The sequence below is a fragment of the Malania oleifera genome, chromosome 11 (genome assembly GCF_029873635.1).
Source record: "Malania oleifera isolate guangnan ecotype guangnan chromosome 11, ASM2987363v1, whole genome shotgun sequence".
Lineage (NCBI taxonomy): Eukaryota > Viridiplantae > Streptophyta > Magnoliopsida > Santalales > Ximeniaceae > Malania > Malania oleifera.
The window spans coordinates 74,698,890-74,721,289 of NC_080427.1; the positions used below are offsets into that span (position 1 = coordinate 74,698,890).

At 38.8% G+C, this 22,400-nt stretch overlaps 1 protein-coding gene across 2 annotated transcripts in view; it reads left to right on the forward strand.

The window, feature by feature from the left end:
- The window catches only part of LOC131168338 (26S proteasome non-ATPase regulatory subunit 7 homolog A-like), an 84,035-nt gene that overhangs the window by 17,673 nt on the left and 43,962 nt on the right, over positions 1-22,400 (forward strand). For both annotated transcript variants that reach the window (XM_058127677.1, XM_058127676.1), the window contains exons 2-3: positions 9,145-9,237; positions 9,350-9,431. In XM_058127677.1, coding sequence (XP_057983660.1) covers positions 9,145-9,237; positions 9,350-9,431 — 175 coding nt within the window. The remainder of the gene's footprint in view (positions 1-9,144; positions 9,238-9,349; positions 9,432-22,400) is intronic.

The window sequence follows — 22,400 nt, forward strand, 5'->3', positions numbered from 1 at the left end:
ATAAATCCTGCGTTTGAAATTTCGGACAAACCAAAGATGAAAACTGTATTACTCAAATTAAACATTCAACCATAAAATCCTCAATCAAACATTAACTAAAAAATAAACTCAACCCGATCAATAACTTGAACAAAAATAGTACTCAATCCAACAATATATTCAAACAAAAAAATAAATTAACTTAAACTTCACGATGACTTAATTAAAAATAGACTCAAATAAATGCTTAAACAAAGGCCTCAAAATTAAACTAAACTTAAATACTGGCTTAAACAAAAATTAAACTTGGACAAAAAGCTTGAATAAAAATAAATCTAAACAATGTATTTAAAGAGCCATAAAGTAACAAGGGAGAGAGAGAGAGAGAGAGAGAGAGAGAGTGTGTGTGTGTGTGTGTGTGTGTGAGCTGCTCAGGTTCCCAAGGCAGAACCCTCTCCTACGGTTACCTCCTGCTCCCCCTGCTGCACACGGCCCTAGAGAAAAGCAAACCCTAAAAAGACATACCCCCCAAAAAGCAAAACCTCTTTTTTATATCTATATTCGGCTGTCCCCCCAATTATCATGCATGCCCAGCGCCTTGCATTTTGAAACCCTCTGCCTGTCAGTTTGGACCTAGCACATGCCTATGTGCATGTGCCTCCCACGTGGTCACATCACCACATGGCCTCCTATTATTATTTTTTTTTGGGGTGTATTCAGCTGCTGCACTGCTAAGCCCAGTGCATAGGCTCACGGTTCCCAAACCCAGCTCACAACCAGCCTTCCTCACTCACAGGCCTCATCTCCAAACATGGCCCAGCTCCAAACACGGCCCTCTTCACGTGCATGCGCATGGGCTGTCTTGTGCATGGCCCAGCTGCCTCACGTGCTCCACGACCTTTAACTCCTTCCTTCACGTAGTCTTGTCAAGCCCGCATACCCCTTCAATTTGAAACCCCACTCATGGATTTGCATGGCCGGCCTTGGTTCTTAAAGTGTACACACATGGCTTCAAACAAATGCGTGCATACGGTCACGTGCATGGTTCACATACACGGTTTCTCTCACGCACGACCCGCATACATTTTAATTTCAACTTTAATGTCCAAAAATTATCCTGCAATAATAAAACACGAGTGTCCGTAAATCTATCAAATGAGCTCACTGATTAAAATATGGGACATAATTAAGTATTTAATTAAAATAGTAACATTTAATTAATGCATTTAAATACTTAATTTTCGCAACTTTGACGCATAATCACTTAGCAATTGTTGGATTGAGTATGCAGTCTTAGGCAACTTTCTTCTAATGTCATCAATTATTACCTTAAATTTTGGGACCTTATTTATTGGTGTGCTTTTAGTAACGAACCTATAATGGAAATTTTGTTCAAAAAATAGGTGAAGGATGAAATCAAAAGGTATATGTTGGGGATGTGGCTCATATTTGAGTGGAACGCATGTACCAAGAAAGCATCATGAAGCGAAGAACAAAAGAGAGACTTGCAGGAAGAAACCGTTGCCGGTTTCGTTCGGCGCAAGTTACGATATTTGAATTTGGAGATCAGTAGATTGAGGGGGATTTGACGATTTTCCTCTGAGGATTGCTACAGGGATGATTTAGACAGGTTCTAAGGTTATGTACGCTTAGGGTTCGTATATAATCATATTTTGTAACCCTAGTTGTAAGATTGACATAATGATAGTGGAAAATTCAGTTGCTGCTCCCGTGGACGTAGGCACATTTTCGAACCACGTAAATCTTGTATCTTTTGATTATTGGTTTCATTGATTCTCTTTGTTAGTAATTTCTTATTCCATATTGTTCATCATTGAGTGCTTGTATTGCTTGTTCCGTGATTGTTTCGAGTTTGTGTGAGATTTTCTGCTGTGCACTTTCACCAACAATTGGTATCAGAGCGCCAATTGCTACAACAATTGGTATCAAGCTATTGGTTGCAATGGTTGGGATCTCTTTGATGAAATTTGATGTTAAAAAGTTTGATGGAACGGGAAATTTCGGACTTTGGAAGAGGAGGGTTAAGGAATTGCTCATGCAGCAAGGTATGGTGAAGGCTTTATACGGAAAAAAAGCCAGAAGGCATGGATGACATGAGTTGGAAGGAGTTGGAAGCAAAAGCTGTGTCCACTATCTGGCATTGTCTAGCCAATGACGTGATGTATCATGTCATGGATGAGGAATCACCGGTAGCGATTTGGCTGAAATTGGAAAGCTAGTACATGTCCAAGTCATTCACGAACAAGTTGTATCTTAAGCAAAAATTATATTGGCTTAAGATGGCAGAGGGTTCAGACTTGACTCAGCACATCAACACATTCAATCAGATCATTAGTGATCTAAAGCGAGTTGATGTGAAGTTCGAGGAAGAGGACAAAACATTGATGCTGCTTAATTCCGTCTCCTATATATGAGAATCTGGTTATGACCTTGACTTGTGGGAAAGAAAGCCTAGATTTGGAGGACATTACGAGGGCATTGCTGGGGTTCATCAAAGGAAGAAGGCCAGCGATGAGGGTTGACATGGTAAAGGACTCGTGGTGAAGAGGAATCGGGATTGTGGGAGGAGCACGTTCCGAGGTGGATCGAGCAACCATAGGGCTCAGCCCAAATCCAGGAAAAGGAAGGATGTGCGGTGTTTTAAATGCGGGAAAAAGGGGCACATAAAACCCCGAGTGTCCGGAAAGGAAGAAAGGGGTTGTTGAAACCAAAGAAGGTTTGTCAAACATGGCGATTGTGGTAGAAGAAGGAGACTTTGGGAGCGGTGACGGTGATATATTCTCGGTTTCATCTAGGTCGGATGAGTTCGCATATTCTTGGATCTTGGATTCGGTGTGTTCTTATCATATGATGCCCAACAAGGATTGGTTCATTATGTACAGATTGGTGAGTTCTGGTTCCGTTATGATGGGGAACGATGTTGCGTGCAAAGTTATCAGGGTGAGGAATATCAGAATCAAGATGTATGATGGTGTGGTGAGGACGTTATGTGATATGAGGCACATGCCGGAGTTGAAGAAGAATCTCGTTTCGTTAGGCACCTTGGATTATAACAGGCTTAGTTACAAATCTAAAGGTGGGGTAATGAAGGTGAGCAAGGGTGTTCTAACCATGATGAAGGGGAAGAGAGTGTTGACGAATATATACACACTACTGGGTACTACAGTTGTAGGTGGAGCTACATCCGTAGAGTCTGACGGTACCATTTTGTGGCATATGCGTTTAGGGCATATGGGTGAGCATGGAATGAAAGAACTTCACAAGAGAAATCTTTTGAAGGGGGTCAAATCATGTAAGCTGAATTTTTGCAAGTATTGCGTGCTTGGGAAGCAGAATAGCGTTCAGTTCATGATAGTCATGCACAAGACGGAGGGAATACTGGACTACATTCATTTGGATGTTTTAAAACCAATGAGAGTGGCATCATAAGGGGGACATGTGTACTTTGTGAGTTTCATCGATGATTACTCACTGAAGGTCTGGTTGTACTTCATGCGGCATAAGTCGGGGACGTTTTCCAAGTTTAAATTGTGAAAAGCTAAGGTGGAAAACCAGATCAGGAGAAAAGTTAAGTTCTTTAGGGCAAACAATGGAACTGAGTACATAAAATCGAGTTTCAGAGAGTTCTGCGAGCAGCATGGCATGAGGCATTTTACAGTACACTGAACACCGCAAAAAATTGGTGTGGCGGAAAGGATGAACCGAACCCTAACTGAAAGGGCTTAATGTCCAAGGTTACATGTTAGGCTTGTTATGAATTTCTGAGACGAGGCGATTAGTATGACTTGTTTCTTGGTAAACAGATCACTAAGAGCATCACAAGATGGGAAAGTTGCTAAGGAAATGTGGATAGGTAATGGGGTAGACTACTCCGGATTGTGAGTATTTAGGTGTCCAGCCTATGCGCACATTCCTGGTGAGGAGAGATCAAAGCTTGAGGTGAAATCTAGACGGTGCACCTTTTTGGGATATCAAAAAGGCGTGAAAGGGTTCAAGTTGTGGGATCCAGTGGCAAACAAGGTGGTAATCAGTAGAGACCTGGTTTTCAATGAGAAAGCCATGTTGTCGCGTACTCAGGAGAAAATAAAGAAACAAGTGCCAGAAAATCGCAATAGCAATGAGCATGCGATTCAGGTGGAGTTTGAGATTCAGGACAGAAATGCAGGGAGTTCTAGCTCGAGAGATCAGTTGGCGGTGCAAGTGGAGTTAGAAACTCAGGGTGGAGATGATGGTGTTAAAAACACAAGGAGTTCTAGCTCGAATGACTAGTAGCCGCATCGTAGCATAGCTGTCGAATAGACCCAGATGCATCATCAGGCCACCTCCCAGGTACGATTTTGATGATTTGGTGTCTTGAGCGCTTATTACTAGCATCGGAGATCCTACTACCCTTCAAGAGGTCATGCACAGTTAGGAGAAAGGTAACTGGATAGGCGCTATGGTGGAGGAAATGGAGTCGTTCCATAAGAACCAAACGTGGGACTTGGTGGAGCTTCCAGTTGGGAAGTGGGCAATTAGATGCAAGTGGGTATGCAGGAAGAAAAAAGCAGTTTCAGAAAGGGAAAGAGAGAAGTACAAGGTTCGGTTGGTAACAAAGGGATACTCGCAGAGGAAGGGAGTAGAATATGATGAAATTTTCTTCCCTGTGGTCAAACACACTTTCATCAGGGTAGTGTTGGGACTGGTATTGCAACACGATATGCACCTAGAGCAGATAGATGTAAAGACGGCGCTCCTTTATGGTGATCTAAAGGAACTGATTTACATGACACAGTCAGAAGGGTTTAGCCAACCTAGATAGGAGCTCTTAATCTACAAGCTGAAGAAGTCACTTTACGGGCTAAAGCAGTCTCCGAGGCAGTGGTACAAAAGGTTTGACACCTATATGATCCGTATTGGCTACAGGAGGTGTGAGTACGATTGTTGCGTCTATGTGAGAAGCCTTGAGGATGGTTCTCTCATATTTCTGTTGTTGTATGTTGACGACATGCCGATTGTTGCTAAAGACATGATTGAGGTGAATCATTTGGAGACTCTGTTAGGAAAAGAGTTTGACATGAAAGACTTGGGTGCGGCCAAGAGGATTCTTGGCATGGAGATTCGCAAGGACAGAGTTGCAGGGAGACTATGGTTATCTTAGGGCGGCTATAAGGAGAAGGTGTTAGAGAGTTTTACCATGGTTAATGCTAAACCGGTGAGCACACCATTGGCGAGTCATTTCAGGCTGTCTACCGCCCAGTGCCCAAATATGGACGATAAGGTTCATGATATGTAGAAGGTCCCCCATGCCAATGTAGTGGGGTATCTGATGTATGCCATGGTGTGTACGAGGTCGCCTGGCACATGCTGTCAGCGTGATGAGCAAGTTTTTTTCGAATCTGCATCAATAATATTGGGATGCGGTCAAGTGGATTCTTGGGTACTTGAAGGGTACAACCGGATATGACATCATTTTCAGTAGACAACAGAGTGACCCATCAGTGGTAGGGTACGTGGATGCTGACTACACAAGAGACTTGGATGACTGGAGGTCTACCACAAGGTACATTTTTACCCTTGGGAAGACCTATTTGTTGGAGGTCTATGGTGCAGTCGCGCGTTGCTTTATCTACTACTAAGTCGGAGCACATGGTAGTGGTTGAGGCTGCCAAGGAAGCGTTGTGGCTTACGAGATTGGTCAAGGAGCTGGGTGTACAGCAAGGTGGCGTTCGGCTACAGTGTGATAGTCAAGTTCCATCTACTTGACAAAGAATCAGGTGTATCATGCCCAAAGCACATTGACGTGCCATTTCATAGGATCAGGGAACCGATTGCTTCAAGTGAACTTCTACTTAAGAAGGTTCACACATTTGACAATGCAGCTAATATGCTGACGAAGCCGGTCACAACGGACAAGTTCAAGAATTGCTTAGACTTGATCAACATATCCAAGTGCTAGATGGGGGACGGTCCCAATCTACTGTACCAGGTGGAGCAGCGGTTATGCTTTTGGATTTCTCTTAAGTGGTGAATATTTGCCAAGGTGGAGATTGTTGGGGATGTGGCTTATATTTGAGTGGAATGCATGCACTAGGAAAACATCGTGAAGCAAAGAACAAGAGAGAGGTTTGCAGGAAGAAACCGTTTCTGGTTTGGGCGATGGTTTGGGACAACCTTCGACGATTTCAGGCAGTCTGCAGGGAATTGCTCTTGACTTCAAACCGTCAAAGGTTTGGCTGAAACCGTCGCCGTTTTCGTTCGGCGCAAGTTATTATTTTTGAATTTGGAGATCAATAGATTGGGGGAGGGGATTGGAGGATTTTCCTCCGGAGATTGCTACAAGGATGATTTAGATAGGTTCTAAGGTTCCTATACGCTTAGGGTTCGTATATAATCATATTTTGTAACCCTAGTTGTAAGCTTGACATAGTGATAGTGGAAAATTCAGTTTCTGCTCCTGTGGACGTAAGCACGTTGCCGAATCATGTAAATCTTGTGTATTTTGATTATTGCTTTCATTGATTCTCGTTGTGAGTGATTGCATATTCTTTATTGTTCATCATGGAGTGCTTGCATTGCTTGTTTAGTGATTGTTTCAAGTTTGTGTGAGTTTTTCCGTTGCGCACTTTCACCAACAGTATATAATTGTTCAAAAATATCCCACTACTCTATTTGAGGCTTACCATATGGTTTTGGAGGCTGAGAGATTTCTCCAACGATCAACTCATAACACCACTTCTTTTCAAAGAACGTCATTAGTGTAATCAGTTTCTCCATAGTCACGAGGTATTCTTAAGTCCTCTCAAGATGTTCAAGAGAAAACTTAACTTGTTGAGGATGTCTAAAATGCCTGTCCAAATTGTTGCGTCATAGAAATCATGACTACGTAAATGATTTGCATATAACTAGTGCACAAATATTTGATTCTTATAGGGATGAGAGTCATGAATCTTCTCAAAATGAGTTTGTAGATATATTTTTAGTGACTTTAAGCACTGTTGAAGTCTCTAGGCCAAAGATGGACCTTCAATTGTCATGAAGCTTGGTTGTTGAGACTAGCATGAAAAGCAAGATGAGTTGCTAACCACTAGGACAAATATGTTTGTCAATGACCTTGCTCTTCAACCTCAATTTTCCATTTCTAACCCAAAGAGAAAGGAACAGTCAACTGATGTAGAGTTTGTGGAAAATTCTTCAATCATGGAACCTATTGTTGAAAATCCTCTTGATCTTGTTTCTCCTCAATCCAGTAAACTTGCACCTCCATCCCTTTCATCTTCTCCCTCCACATTTTCTAAACCAAATCTAGCGAAACACTGCTCATCATCTTAGACTATAGACTGAATGTGTATTTGCTTGAGTTGCCAATAGATTTGGATATTCAATTAAGTTTTTGTTTGGATGACTTGTTATTTATTAGAGGACATTGCAGCCTTCTATGCTACCTGCACTTGGAGGATCTTCTACATATTACCCAATGGTGATTGATGATGCAATGCAGATCATGCCACCTCCTGATCTGCCAACAGCTTTGACTTTGTTCTCACACATAGAGCTAAAGCTACTATGCCATTACAAAACTCGAGATCGAGTTTTCTCTAACAAGGGGAGTTTGATGGAGGACTACCAACGAAGAATTTTAGATGTTCATATTGTGTCTAGGTTTTGATATTTTAGTTTCCGAAAACTCGTTATTTTAGGAGTTTAGTTAATTTAGGTTTGTTTTATGTATTTTAAGTACTTAGGGGTTACTTGTAAAGCTGTAATGTTTTGTTTTATTGGGGTTTCTATGTAAATATATGTTTAGTTAGTAGTGGGTATAAGAGCTGGACGTGCAAGTTTTTGTACAGTTATTGCTTTGAATCAAATTGCTGCAATTTCCCTCTCTTCATTGTTGGCCCTGGCAGCAACCCAAGAGAGGGGAAGGTGGGTTGAGTTTAATAAAAATTAAAGTGCTTCTTACGGAATTTAAAGCTATTAAACAAACCAAGAAAATACACAAATATAAAGCAATAAAATCAAAGGAGAGAAGGGAAGATAAATAGCAAACTTTTCTTATAGTGTTTCGGCAATCAGCCTACATCCACTCTCTCAAGGCCAACCACCTTGAGGCTTCACTAATCACTACTCCCTTTGTTTTAACAGAACAACAAAACCAATACACCCTTGTTTTTCGAGGACAAGGCAACCAATTTACAAGAATACTTACAACTGAAAATGTCCTTACAAGAAGAATAAACAATTTGAAGTTCAAAAATAACTCTCAAAGAATATTCAAAAGACAGCACAAGAGTTTTTTATGTGATCCCTAAAGAGTGATCAAATTGAAGTACGAGAGAGATTAAGAGAAAATTGAAAGTCCGGGCACTTAGAAATTCTGTATGAATATGTTCTCTAACATTCCTTAGGCTTTAGAGGACATATAAATAGACATTAGAGCAAAACTAGCCGTATTCTGCATGTTAGAGTCTAATAGAGGTCAACTGATTACAGAGGTCGGTTGGCCTGGGACTAGCCTTTAGAGAAAATCAGACCATTGTAGCCAAATCTGGGTGGACTAGTTGACCGTCTCTTGGGGATTGGTCAACCGCCCCCCTCGTAAGGCAGCTCGAAACAGTCTCTTCATTGTGTGTTTTTCCATGTTTAATTGCCTTAGTGCCATGATCTTTATATTCTGAGATACATACAAGATAAAACTTATTACAATTTGAGTGAAATGAGTACAAATAAAGCAAATAAAGTCTTCAAATCTTCTCTCAAATTTTAAACTTTAATGTCTTAATCACATCACAAACAACTTAAGCACAAAGCCATTATTACCAAATAGTTTGTTATTATCAAAACTAGGTTAATGAAACCTTGGGGCAAACATCTCTCTCTCTCCCCCCCCCCCCCCACAAGCTTCATCTTCTTCTTCCTTCTTCTCTCTTCTTCTTCCTTCTTCTTTTCTTCTAATTCTTTCGAGCTTCCCTTTATATCTAAATTCTCTCACTTGTCCTACATAAATGCATTTACTATTGAAGGTGTACACGTGTTTTGAAATTTGGATCTTGTGTTTTATATGACGAGATGAATTGTTGCAGCTGTTACAGCAATGTGATATGGAACATGATGATGTTGTTGTTTTATTGTTTCTAAGCTGTCAGAATTCTTGTTTATTTGCAGTGCCCTTTGAAGAAGATAGCAACAACCCAAGCATTTGGTTTCTTAATCGTAACTACCATGACTCAATGTTTTCCATGTTCAAGAAAATAAATGGTATCATGTTTAACTTAACAGGACAAATCTTTTGTGAATATGTGTGTGTACTTATATTGTGAGAGTATATTATGTATCACTTCATATAAAATATCTATGATAAAATTTTCAGCCAAGGAGCATGTCGTAGGTTGGTATAGTACAGGCCCGAAATTGCGAAAGAATGATCTAGATATCCACGGATTATTCAATGAGTAAGATCACATATCTTTATTCTTGAAGATAGTTTTAAAGTTGATTTTCTAACGTAATTTTTTTTTCATGCTACCCTCACCACACCCCACCCCCCACCCTCGTATTCAATTTGTAGCCAGTCACTTTAGTGTTGGTGAGACCCTATTGCAACTCACCTTTCCATCTTCAGTGTGGGACAGTGTAAGTCATAATTTTTGTGTTGGGGATATACTATACTGTTCATATTTTTCTTGTATTCGGAGAATTTTGTTTTTGACTTGCACAAATAAACCACACCTAGTTAGGTTGTCTTTTGCCCTTGGGAAAGTGGGTTTGTAATGTTGTGCCTTATTTGCATTTTATTTTCACCATATTTTTATCTGCTCAGATTTTAAAATTTATTTATCTTGTTTGTCATGAAAAATGAGTCAGTGCTTTGCCTACATATTGCAAAAGCTACAAAGCATCCTATGCAGAGTGCTAGATTAGATGTGCCAAGAGATAGCATAAAAAGTTCCATAAAATGCACAAAATTTTTAATACCAAAATGTCAAAATTATTTACATGAAACCATACCAAATCTCCCTCCCCTAAAAAATAAATAAATGAAGAAAGAAAGAATCCACTCAGGATTCAAAGCAAGTCTTAGGTTGAGTTTTGGTTCATCAGCAGACAATTGGCAAAACTTTTAGGTAAAGTGGTAATCTGACAGTGACAACTTTACTATTGCACCTAGGCTGCCCTCCCAATCCAACTTTCATAAAGAAATAAAATTTAAGTCTCTAATCAACACATCAACTACTGCACTAAACCACCAAATTAAGAAGTTCTCCAGCAAGTCAAAGACACTAAAATTTCTAAGCGGCATGAACATATGTACTACATATTAATCCTCGAGTTGAAAACTTCTAAATCAGTGATCTAAAAGGCTTAATTAACACTCGTTTTAGAGGCCTTGCCTCAAGACTAGCCATGCACAAAACAGGAAATGAAGTCATCAAACACCAATCAAAAACCTACAAGTGACTGATACCAAATTGCAAGCAATCAATCACAACCAATGCAGCATGAAAACAGTATCGTCACACACAGCCAGCCAATGTAACATCAGAACAAGTACACCAGAAACAGTATGCAACTGCCTTCACATCAGCAAACTGCCATGAGGACGCACAGCATGCAACCAAGAATGCTGCAGAGGTTCCAAGAGGAAGAGTGCCTCTGAAACCAGAAATAGTGTGTGACTGCCTTCACATAATCACATCAGCAAACCACCGTAACACGTACAGCTTACAACCAAGGATGCTGCACAGCTGCTGAGAGGAAGAGTGCCTCTAAACAACTCTCAAGCCAAATAGACAATCAGATTCAGGAACTGACTAGAGAGAAAGATAGGGGAGAAAAAAACAGTGACCAAAATTCAATTTAGGGGTAGAGAAAAAGAAAAGAAGAGAAGGGGAGAAGAAGAGAGGCAAAGAGGTGAAAAGCGGCAGTCTTGGAGAGATACATACTGCTCGATGTTTGCCCTCTTTTTATATTATTAAAAAAATATATGAAGTACAAGAATACCCTCAATCACACCACCTAATTACTAGAATAATGTATTCCCTTCTAACATGATTTATAAGAAAAATATAGTTAGAGTTGTTTTAGCGCTCTAGACTCAGAAGGAACATGTTGGGAGGAAGGACCTTTCACAGAAGAATATTATTTTTTCTTAAATATGGGGTACCTTTTGTTTTTTCCTTGTTATTATAAAGGAGAACCTTTAAAGTTTCCAAGGAATTACAAGTTACAACATTTTAAGTATGAAGATTGGTATAATAAGGTTGGATTGAGGTTTAGTGGAGACGTATGGATATTTTGGTCAATCAATTACACTTTGTAAACAACTCCCAACATTTTTCTTGTATGATAATATGGGCAGCTTGTCAGAGATATGTTTGGTACTGTGTTCATTGTGTAGGCAGTTACTATTGCACACCAAAAGCAATATGCTAAGTGTGTGTTAAAGGAATAAAAGTGCAATAACAAGATGCAACTACTGCTGCAGGTTTTCAGTAGTATGGTAAAAGTTGCTTCCTGCTAATTCTATTGTGCAAAGCAGCCAGAAAAATTAATAAATAATAAGTGTTTGTCAGTATTTCCCTTATGTTTTTTTTTTTTAGTCCAAAATAGAAAGTAGAATCTTGAAATCTGTGTTTAGAGATAGTTGGAGGGGGGGGGGGGGGAGTGGTGGTTTTTCATTTTGTTGTTTGAAAAGAATCCCTTTTGCAATTGATGAGTTAGGATTTTTTTGGCAGCAGCTTCAGTGTGTGGGCAGGTGGGGAGTTCTTGTAAAATAGATATGGGAATTAGGATTATTGGATAGTGGTTAGGTTGAAAAGGAAGTACTTGGAAATAGGGTTGGGGTGTAATTAAAAAAGGTCATGATGAATGTTAGCAGAGTTTTGTGAGAGCTTTGTCCATTGGTGGTTGATTCAGGTAATGAAGATAGCCATTAGTGAGTGGAACTTCTATCTTAGGTAGCAAGCATCTTGGTATTGGTAGAACACAATGGGAGTTGATGTGGGACAATCGGAATAACAAGCTTGATAGGAATGGTGTAATCCCAAGAGTGGGGGTGAATTGGAATTTTAAAAACTTTTGCGGAATAATCTACCCGATTCACCAAACAATATCCCAATCAAAATTCAAATGCGTATATATAAACAATCACAACAATATAAATAAACATATACGTGCATAAATTAAAATATAAGGGTGAGAGAAAATGACACAAAGATTTTTAACAAGGTTCGGCAAATCCCGCCCACATCCTCGCCTTGGGCAAACCCCCTAAGGATTCCACTATACCACTCCTTCAATAAGGTGGAGCCACCCTCTACACCAGTCCTTCTAAGCGGACCAACCTCTCCAAGCGATACCCCACGCTTGGGCCGATTCTGTACCTAAACCGTAAACCACTCCTTACAAGGTAGAGTCCTCCTCTTCAAGTGATGTACCCTCACTTGGCCATGGTTCACAACCCAAACTGCGAAGAACTTGTTTGAAAAATACAATGAAGTGCTTCTTGAAAGCTCAGATGTACAATTTGAAAAACTATATGTACTCTCCAATGATTTATAAAATGAAGCTTGGTAGAGTTAGGGTTTTTCCTCTCAAAAATATTTTTCAAGTAAACGTGAGTGTGGAAAATGATTTCAAGATTGACCTTTGTGAAATCAAATATGAGAAGCTTTTTTGTGCAAGTATATATGAATTTGATATATGCTCAAAGCTCTCTTTAAATAATCCCAAAAGATTTTCTCCCAAAAATAAATTCAAAAATAAGAATAGGAGAAACTAAGGTTTTCTCTAAACAATGATTGACCTTTGAAATATGAAAGACAAGAAGGCTTTCAAGCAATATAGATATGAAATTAAATATATGCTCAAGCCTTTTTGAATTACTCAAAATATTTTCTCTGAAAAGATTTTCAAGAAGAAAGTAGGAGAAATAATAATTTTATTTTTGAAATGAGTGTAAAGTATAAGAAAGAATCAAAGAATAATCAATAAAGCTTTCAAAGTATTTCTCTTATCATTTCAAAGAGTTTTGGCCAAGTATTTATAGGCAAATTTGAAATATGGCCATTATGTGACCGTTGAGCAATAAAATAATAATTTAATTTGAATTTTTCTGACCATTGGAAGCTCAATCTGGCTCAACCCAAGAGGTCCGGTCAACCGGCCCAAGGTCCGGTCGACCAACCAAAGGGCGAATTCCCAATTTACGAGTTTTGGTCTGCTGGATCAACCTTCGTATGCAGGCTGGTTGACTGGGCCAAATAGACTTTTGAGAGGCTAGTTGACTGGGCCCTTAATAAAATGCCCAGGCCTTCAATCGATCGACCGGGATGAACCATCCGATCGACTGGCCCTTTATAAAATCTCATTTTTGGCATTATGTACACTCCAATCAACTAGGCCTTAATAGTCAGTCAACTAGGCCCTAAAAAAAATGAGTTTTTGGCATTGATTTGCTATCAAAAACATTTTACACTTTTGGTAAAAGATTATCTTTTTTAGTATAAAAGGTTTTTATGAATTTCTTGGGTTCCTAAGGTCAATCTATGGTCAACTTTGAGCTTAAATTTAATGCATATGGAATGCATGCACAAGTAAATCCTAATTACTATTACAACTAAAAAACATAAGACTTCATACTCTGCTCTCTACGAATCCATGGAATACGCCAATTGATGTGAGCGTGTAAATGCTTCTTGGCTTCCATATTGCATCATCATCTGTGCTTTTAGAAAGATAAACTTGTTCATACACTAAGCACACTAATGAGATGTTGTGATTTGTCATAATCAAAACAGGGATAGGATTCAAAAAGTCAACAATCTCCCTTTTTTTGATGATGACAAACACAGGAGCAAAATTGGGTTTTCCTAAAAAGGCTCCCCCTAACTATATGCAAAATTTCAAAAAAGATTCAATATAATTCAAGCATATTCAAACAAGAAGACTTCTGAATTTTAAGTTGAGCATTTAAGTTCAGTTTGGTTTTATGTGCATTATGTATTGAAGCTGACTTTGAAAAAATATTCAATTGAAGCATTCAAAGTCTTTCATGTTTATCATTTTCCTAATGTGAATAACAAAAGAGTAGGAGAATACCAATGGTAAAAGAATTTTAAATTTGCTCATAACCCTTCTCCCCCTTTTGTCATTAGCAAAGGGCTAAAAAAAAAATTCCCTTTTACAAGAGGGTCATTTAAACAATCAGAGCCCTAAAAATATTGATGAATTTCATGACAAAGAAATATTGAATTTTGGAACACATGTCATGAATACCTTTAAGCTTTTCAATTTGCCGCAAGAGAAAATCCATTAGCTATTTAAAAGTTCATTTCTTGCCATAAAAATCAATTTAAAAAATATGCCCTTTTGATAGTAAAAAAAAACTGGGGACTATGCTTGCTGGAAAAAAAAATTTAACACAACAATCAAGCAAGCTATGTTTTTATGGTAAACGATTAAGAACAATTCATATATTAACCAAAAAAGACAACCATAGATCCTAAAAGTCAAAAAAATTTAATGCAAGATCATATGGCTGAGCCAAAGATGTGTGGCTAAGCAATGTATTTTCATTTAATATTTTCAGGAAAGTCATTATGCTTAAATAACCATGCGACAGACACTTCTAATCTAAGTTGAATTGTGGGTGAGTGTAGAAATATAGAATTTTAGTTTTATAGCTCTCCCTTTTGGTCTGAATTCTTAGATGTAATTTATCACTTATATTGATACCGAATGTGAGAATTCATTAAGTGTTAAGCAGTATAAGCAACCAGTTTAAGTCTTTGAATAATTTTACTAGATATTAAATTAGGCAATTTAAACATCCAACCAGTAAAATCATTTCATAAAAGCCAAGAACAATCTATATCAAATTATGATTTCATAAAAACAGGATATGATGTTCAAGGTAATTAGAGAAGCATTAGGACTCAAAACAAAAACAATATGAATCATATGAGTCCATAGGGTTTGATTTTCCTAAAAACATAGAATGTGGATATAATTTAGAGCATTTAGAAAAAATTCAGTTTTAACAAAAAATTTGGCAGCATGCCGCTTGTAAATAGACCATTTTCTCATTTAGCGAATCACACAAGCATGCACAGAAACTTGGTTGTTCCTACAACATGCAATTCACAAATCTGCATCAGCCATGCAGATGGCGTTCAATCCAACACATGCAACAACCTAAATTAGCTACGAGCATGCAGTTCACAAATTTGTATCAATCCAAGCATGCAATCCAATAGCTTAAAAACAAGTTCATGCTAAAATAAACAAATAGTCCATCCATCATAAAATACAAACATAAAGCAAAAAATGGATAGTGAATGTTTTGTGCCGTGTTTTCAAACCATAAACAAGAAAAGGTAAAGATGTTTTATGATACAGACCGAATATAAAAGTGTTTAACAGCCCAAAAATTTAAACATGATAAAAAAAATAACTTGAGCTGCTCCCCCTCTGATGTGTAGCCTAGGCCTCACCATTGTCGTGTCCTCCATCAGATGATCCTACCTCATCGCCGCTCATGTCCATGGGATGCCTCCCTGTATGATTATCAATGTTGTCCAGGTCATTGAAGCGGTCATTTATCATGATGAATTTTTCCTGCATGATGTTCTCCAACTCAACGCAATTGTTCTGAATATCAATGAACCTGTTTTCTGAAGGGACTACAAGTTCCTTGACTTCTCTCTGCATAGATGTGAGGCGAGCGTTTGTGGACTCCATGAATTTGGCTGTGGATTCCCTGAACTCATTGAAAGACGTCGCAGGACTTTCAATGGCCGCCATGATCTCAGCATTAGACGGCTGCGCTGGCTGTGGAGGCTGGTCCTATGGAGCACCTGGCTGATCTCCCTTACGGGCTGGGGCCTAAGGTAACCACATATTACCTACTAGCTCATACTCCATCTGCTTTACAGTAGTGGAGAAGAAGATGTCTATGTTTTTCCTTCTTACAAGTAGTGAGTGCCTCTCCTTCATGACAATCTCAAAAAGACCCTATTTAGTATGCCCCCGTATGGCATAATGATCTTGTGCCTAGTGGTCTTTATGAACATCCATTTAATGATAAGGCTGGGCAGGTCTACCTTATTTCGCATGATTAGGCATCACATGATGAAACAGTCGAAGTAAGACACATACACACCCTAGACCCGCTCTTGGGTAGGATGTTGTAGGATATGAGGTGGTGTATAATCTTGGCCTCAAGGGTGAAGGTTTTATACTCAAGGGTATGGTTCAAGTTGACTACGGGGTGTTCCTGAACCCTGTTAACAAAGGCTTCTATGGTGAAGCCTTGCTCATTAATCCAAGTGGTCCCGATGTCAGGATAGGTGAACTCTCCTCATTGAATCTCAAATGTCTCAGCTATCAGGTTAGTGTCAATTCTCAAAGTTTCTTCTAGGACCATAGAGTAGTACCCACGGTCATCGTGTCCTAGGTTGGAAAAAAACAACCTAACTAGGGTCGGGTATACTCTCCTAGGCTGGATGGCTATGAACAAGTACCACCTTTAGAAACTAAAATCTCTAAAATATTTCGAAAATACTATTCCATGAAAGAGATGTCTAGAACCTTACCCAGAATTGGATCCTTAGATTTGAAGATTGACTTGTAACACATCCTCTCGTTAGCAGAGATGTACCACTTCCCCGAGGATTCTCTGCCTTCTTGGATTGATTTACGTTTTTCAGCTCTAGGCATGGTGAATAATTGATTTTTTGTGAAGGATTTTATAGGTGAAAGGTAGGATTTGAGAGAGAGAGCACAAAATGGGGAAAAAAGAATTTTTGTTCTCAATTTTTGAATGAAGAAATGAGGCTCTCGAGCACCAAAAACTTTATATAGCCCGGCAGTTCGGTCGATTGGGGCATGTCTCGGTTGACTCTGGGAAAGCATTAAAACGAGCCATTTTTTACTCTAGTCGGTCGACTAGGGACAAGGTTCGGTCGACTGGTGCTTCGTGAACGGTTTAAATTCCATTGCTTGGTCAACTGGGAAATGGGACCGGTCAACTGGGCTCAAACAAAAAGTCCCGGTCTAGGGTCCGGTCAACTATGGGGAAACCGGAGGGGCCCAATTGACTGGACAGTTGACTGGGGCTTTGTTTTAATTGTGCCCTAGCAGGGTCCGGTCGACTAGGCTTGACGTCCCGGTCGACTGAGGCTGTATTATAACTAGCCCTATAAGGATCTGGTCAACTGGGTCTTATGTCCCGGTCGACTGGGTTTTATGTCCTGGTCGACTGGGCTTCACAAATTTCGAAGTTTTAGCCTCTTTTTCACCCTTTTTGCGTTAACTTTTTAAGCCGAGAGAATTATATTTTCAATAAGAAATATTTGGCTTTTATTGTTTAGACCAAAAATATTAAATAATCCCTTTAATAAGATAAACTTATTTTGCATCATGTGAAGGGTACAAATTATTTCTTAAACCTAAGATCTAAGGTGGGAACAATGGGACTCGCTTTGGTACCCATTTTTCTTTGAGTCTTAGCGGGTTAGAATCCGGAATTTCTTTGACTCTCCAGACGGATTTCACACCTTTTCTTTTAAATGGGCAATCAAACTTTATGTGCCCCTTCTTTTTATATAAGAAGCAAGTGGTGTGAGTATAGGCATCAGAGGAGGTGTTGGCATAGAATTTGGATTCTTTTATAAAATACCCCATGTAGAGGTTCTTTCTCTTATTATTTTCAATCCCATTATATCTAATGCCCTCCTTTTCTAAGGCCACCTTCTGCGATCCTATGAGCTTATCAAAGTTTTCTTTGCCCCTAGTAAGTGTATAGATGATCTTAGCTTGATCCTCTATTTTTCTTTCTAGGCCTTGAATTTTTAAATCTTTTAAGCCCTTGCAAATTGCTTGTAATTTTACGAACTCTTGGGTCATCTTGTTTGCTTTACATACAAGTTCAGAAATATGAAGATCCTTTACATTATCACTAGAAATTTGGAATCTTAAGACTTTCAGCTCTTTTTCCAACTTTTCATTCTTGTTTTGTAATCTCATGATTTTCAAGTCTTTTTCCTTTTCAACAAGAATTTTTTATTCTAATTCTTTCAGTGATGCCTTATTCTTGTTTTTCAAAGCAGTATAACGTTTATGCATTTTCACAAGAAACTTATAAGTTTTAATATATTCTTTTTGTAGTTCCTCATAAGTTGGCATGCTTTCACTACTAGATTCATCACATGACTCACTATTACATTTATCACAAGATACGCTACACGAGTCAGTACATGAATCATTGCATGAGTTATTTAAAGATGTAGAAGGAGAGGAATGTACCTCTTCATTGGTTAATGCTATAAAGCATCGATTTTCTCCTCCTTGATCGTTTAAGCTCGTAGCCTCCGAAGCAGTGGCTTTCTTTTTCTCGATCTCTCCATACCTCTTTTCGAATTCCTCCCAGAAGTCTTAGCACTTTGACATGCCATGATCTCTTTAAAGATGTTAGCATCTAAGGCACAATAAAGCATGTTCATAGCACTAGAATTGATTCGCAATAAATTGAAATCATGCTCATTCATTTCACTTTCTATCTTAGGAAACTCTACATTTTGAATGATTTTCATTGGGATATAGTTCCCTTGATCGATTACATTCCAAGCCTTCCAATCAACAGTTTGAATAAAGATAATCATTTTTTGTTTCCAAACAGTATAATTTTTACCACAAAACAATGGAGGCCTTGAGAAAGGTCGACCCTCGCAAAACTGAGATACACCAAAATGAGCCATTGCTATCTTTATGCAAAAACGGTTAATTTTATTGTAACCTGGCTCTAATACCAATTGATAGGAATGGTGTAATCCCAAGAGGGGGGGTGAATTGGAATTTTAAAAACTTTTGCGGAATAATCTACCTGATTCACCAAACAATATCCCAATCAAAATTCAAATGCATATATGTAAACAATCACAACAATATAAATAAACCTATTCGTGTGGAAAATAAAAGATAAGGGTGAGAGAAAATGACACAGATTTTTAACGAGGTTCGGAAAATCTCGCCTAGGTCCTCGCCTTGGACAAACCCCTCAAGGATTCCACTATACCACTCCTTCAATAGGGCGGAGCCACCCTCTACACCATCCCTTCTAGGCGGACCAACATCTCCAAGCGATACCCCATGCTTGGTCCAGTTCTATATCCGAACCGTAAACCACTCCTTATAGGGTAGAGTCCCCCTCTTCAAGTGATGTACCCTCACTTGGCCACGGTTCACAACCTGAACCGCGAAGAGCTTGCTTGAAAAAATTTTTCATACAATGAAGTGCTTCTTGAAAGCTAAGGTGTACAATTTGAAAAACTATATGTACTCTCCAATGATTTATAAAATGAAGCTTGGTAGAGCTAGGGTTTTTCCTCTCAAAAATATTTTTCAAGTAAACATGAGAGTATGGAAAATGATTTCAAGATTGATCTTTGTGAAATCAAATATGAGAAGCTTTTTCGAGCAAGTATATATGAATTTGATATATGCTCAAAGCTCTCTTTAAATAATCCCAAAAGATTTTCTCCCAAAAATAAATTCAAAAATAAGAATAGGAGAAACTAGGGTTTTCTCTAAACAATGATTGACCTTTGAAATATGAAAGACAAGAAGGCTTTCAAGCAATATAGATATGAAATTAAATATATGCTCAAGCCTTTTTGAATTACTCAAAATATTTTCTCCAAAAAGATTTTCAAGAAGAAAGTAGGAGAAATAATAATTTTATTTTTGAAATGAGTGTAAAGTATAAGAAAGAATCAAAGAATAATCAATAAAGCTTTCAAAGTATTTCTCTTATCATTTCAAAGAGTTTTAGCCAAGTATTTATAGGCAAATTTGAAATATGGCCGTTATGTGACCGTTGAGCAATAAAATAATAATTTAATTTGAATTTTTCTGACCATTGGAAGCTCAATCTGGCTCAACCCAAGAGGTCCGGTTGACAAGCTCAAGGTCCGGTCAACCAACCAAAGGGCGAATTCCCAATTCGCAAGCTTCAGTTTGTTGGGCCTAATGATTTGGTCTGCCGGATCAACCTTCATATAAAGGCTGGTCAACTCGGCCAAATAGACTTTCGAGAGGCCGGTTGACTGGGCCCTTAATAAAATGCCTAGGCCTTTAATCCGGTCGACCGGGATGAACCATCCAGTTGACTGGCCCTTTATAAAACCTCATTTTTGGCATTATGCATACTCCGGTCAACTGGGCCTTAACAAAAATGAGTTTTTGACCTTGATTTGCTATCAAAAACATTTTACACCTTTGGTAAAATATTATCTTTGAGTATAAATCATTTTTATGAATTTCTTGTGTTCCTAAGGTCTATCTATGGTCAGGTTTGAGCTTCAATTTAAATCATACGGAATGCATGCACAATTAAACCCTAATTACTATTATAACGTAAAAACATAAGTCTTCATGCTTTGCTCTCTACAAATCCATGGAATACACCAATTGATGTGAGCGTGTAAGTGCTTCTTGGCTTCCATATTGCATCATCATCTGTGCTTTCAGAAAGATAAACCAGTTCATACACTAAGCACAATAATGGGATGCTGTGATTTGTTATAATCAAAATAGGGATAAGACTCAAAAAGTCGGCAAAGCTTAAAGGGTTCGCAATTTCAAATTCTAGAGGAGACTTGTCACGCCCCGAACCCGGTAATGGGACCCAAGGATGAATTAGTAGCCTATCCTATTCCTATATTATACAAAACACCAATAATACAATAATGAATGACGGTTCGACCCCATGGGGTTCCCATACACCCTATACACATTCACATACATGACATATACGCAGCGGAGATTGTTCTTTCTATACATACATGGTACCATACCAGAGACTATACAAAAGGAATCTAAGCTCCATAATACAAAACATAAACCCAGGTGTTAGCCAAAACCCAAAACAATAACCCAATATAGTCCTAGTACTTACACAAGTACTTCACGCAGTACACCGACCACTACGCTCCCAACATAAGGACGCTAGTTCTGGTTACTCGAAGGACCTAAAAACATGTACATACGATAGGGGTGAGACACATCTTAGTAAGGCAAATCCAAGTTATATCGATGTGTGGCATATGAGTGTTATCATGACATAAAATATACACAATTCAACACAGTTTCAGTATTTTCACAAAATAATTCCATTATACCAACGATGCAAAGTAATACGATCTGGTGTCGTCACACCCTTCGGCCTAAGTCGAACTCTCTGGTGATATTTCACACCCTTCGGAAAAGGACGGACTGTCTGGTGGTATTTCACACCCTTCGGCAAAAATCGGTGCCCCCGGTAGCCTGGCATAGCATAAGCCCACAGTGTTGAACCGGTGCAGATCTGGTGTTTTCACACCCTTCGGTAAAAATCGGCCGATCTAGTGGTATTGCGCACTCTTCGGAAAAAGTCGTATATCAAAGCTTGGAACAATTCGGAACGCCATTCCTATCTCATTTCATCAAAACACAACTCATGCATGTTCGTATAACAATTCAATCCACACCCATTTGGTAATCTAAAAATCATAATTTTCCGAAAATACAGTTCAAATAAGTCAAGGCACAGCCATCTCCGTAACACAATATGTTTCACAATATGTCCACAATTTTCCAACGAAACTAGAGACGCAACCCAATGCCCCATTTTTCCCCAAAACTGTAACATGAAAATCCCGTAATTTTCACCTGTTAGATTCCCCCAAATGAGTATTCAAAACACACACAGGACCGTGAACCACAGTTTTACTGAATCCGATTTCAAAAATAACCGATATAAACAGAATCCCCTTACCTTTCCCCAAAAATCCAAACCCAAACTCTACGGCTCCTAAATAGCAAACCGAGTTCCCAAAACCTATAAACAACAATACAAAACATACTTACAATTTCATTCCCTACAAAACTACCAACACGGAAATGAAAATCGAGTCTTACCTCGATTTTGGGTTGAATTCCGAAACGCTCCAAACGAAGATCCGTTCCACAAATCTTGAAGAGAATCCTTCCCTGATCCTCGTAGTAACGTCAGATCGTCAATTCTAACAACATACGGCTAAGAAATCTAGAGAGAGAGAGAGAGAGAGAGAGAAAAAACTTGATTACTTAGCTAAGAAGCAACCCAAATGGATATTTATAGCACCTTTGACTTGGCCAACCTCATCGACGAGGCGGCGTCTTCGTCGATGAGTCAATGTAGACATTTCGTCGACGAAGCAGTTGCCTCATCGACGAGTCTGAGATTTCCGGATTTCTCGAAACCTCTCGGCTTCTCCTTATCGACAAGCACCTGTAATTCGTCGCCGAACAGCAGAAGGGCTTTCGTCGACGAATTCTAGCTTCGTCGACAAAGCCTACTCAATTTCCGTTTTACCCTTCTCTTACTTATTTATTCCATATAT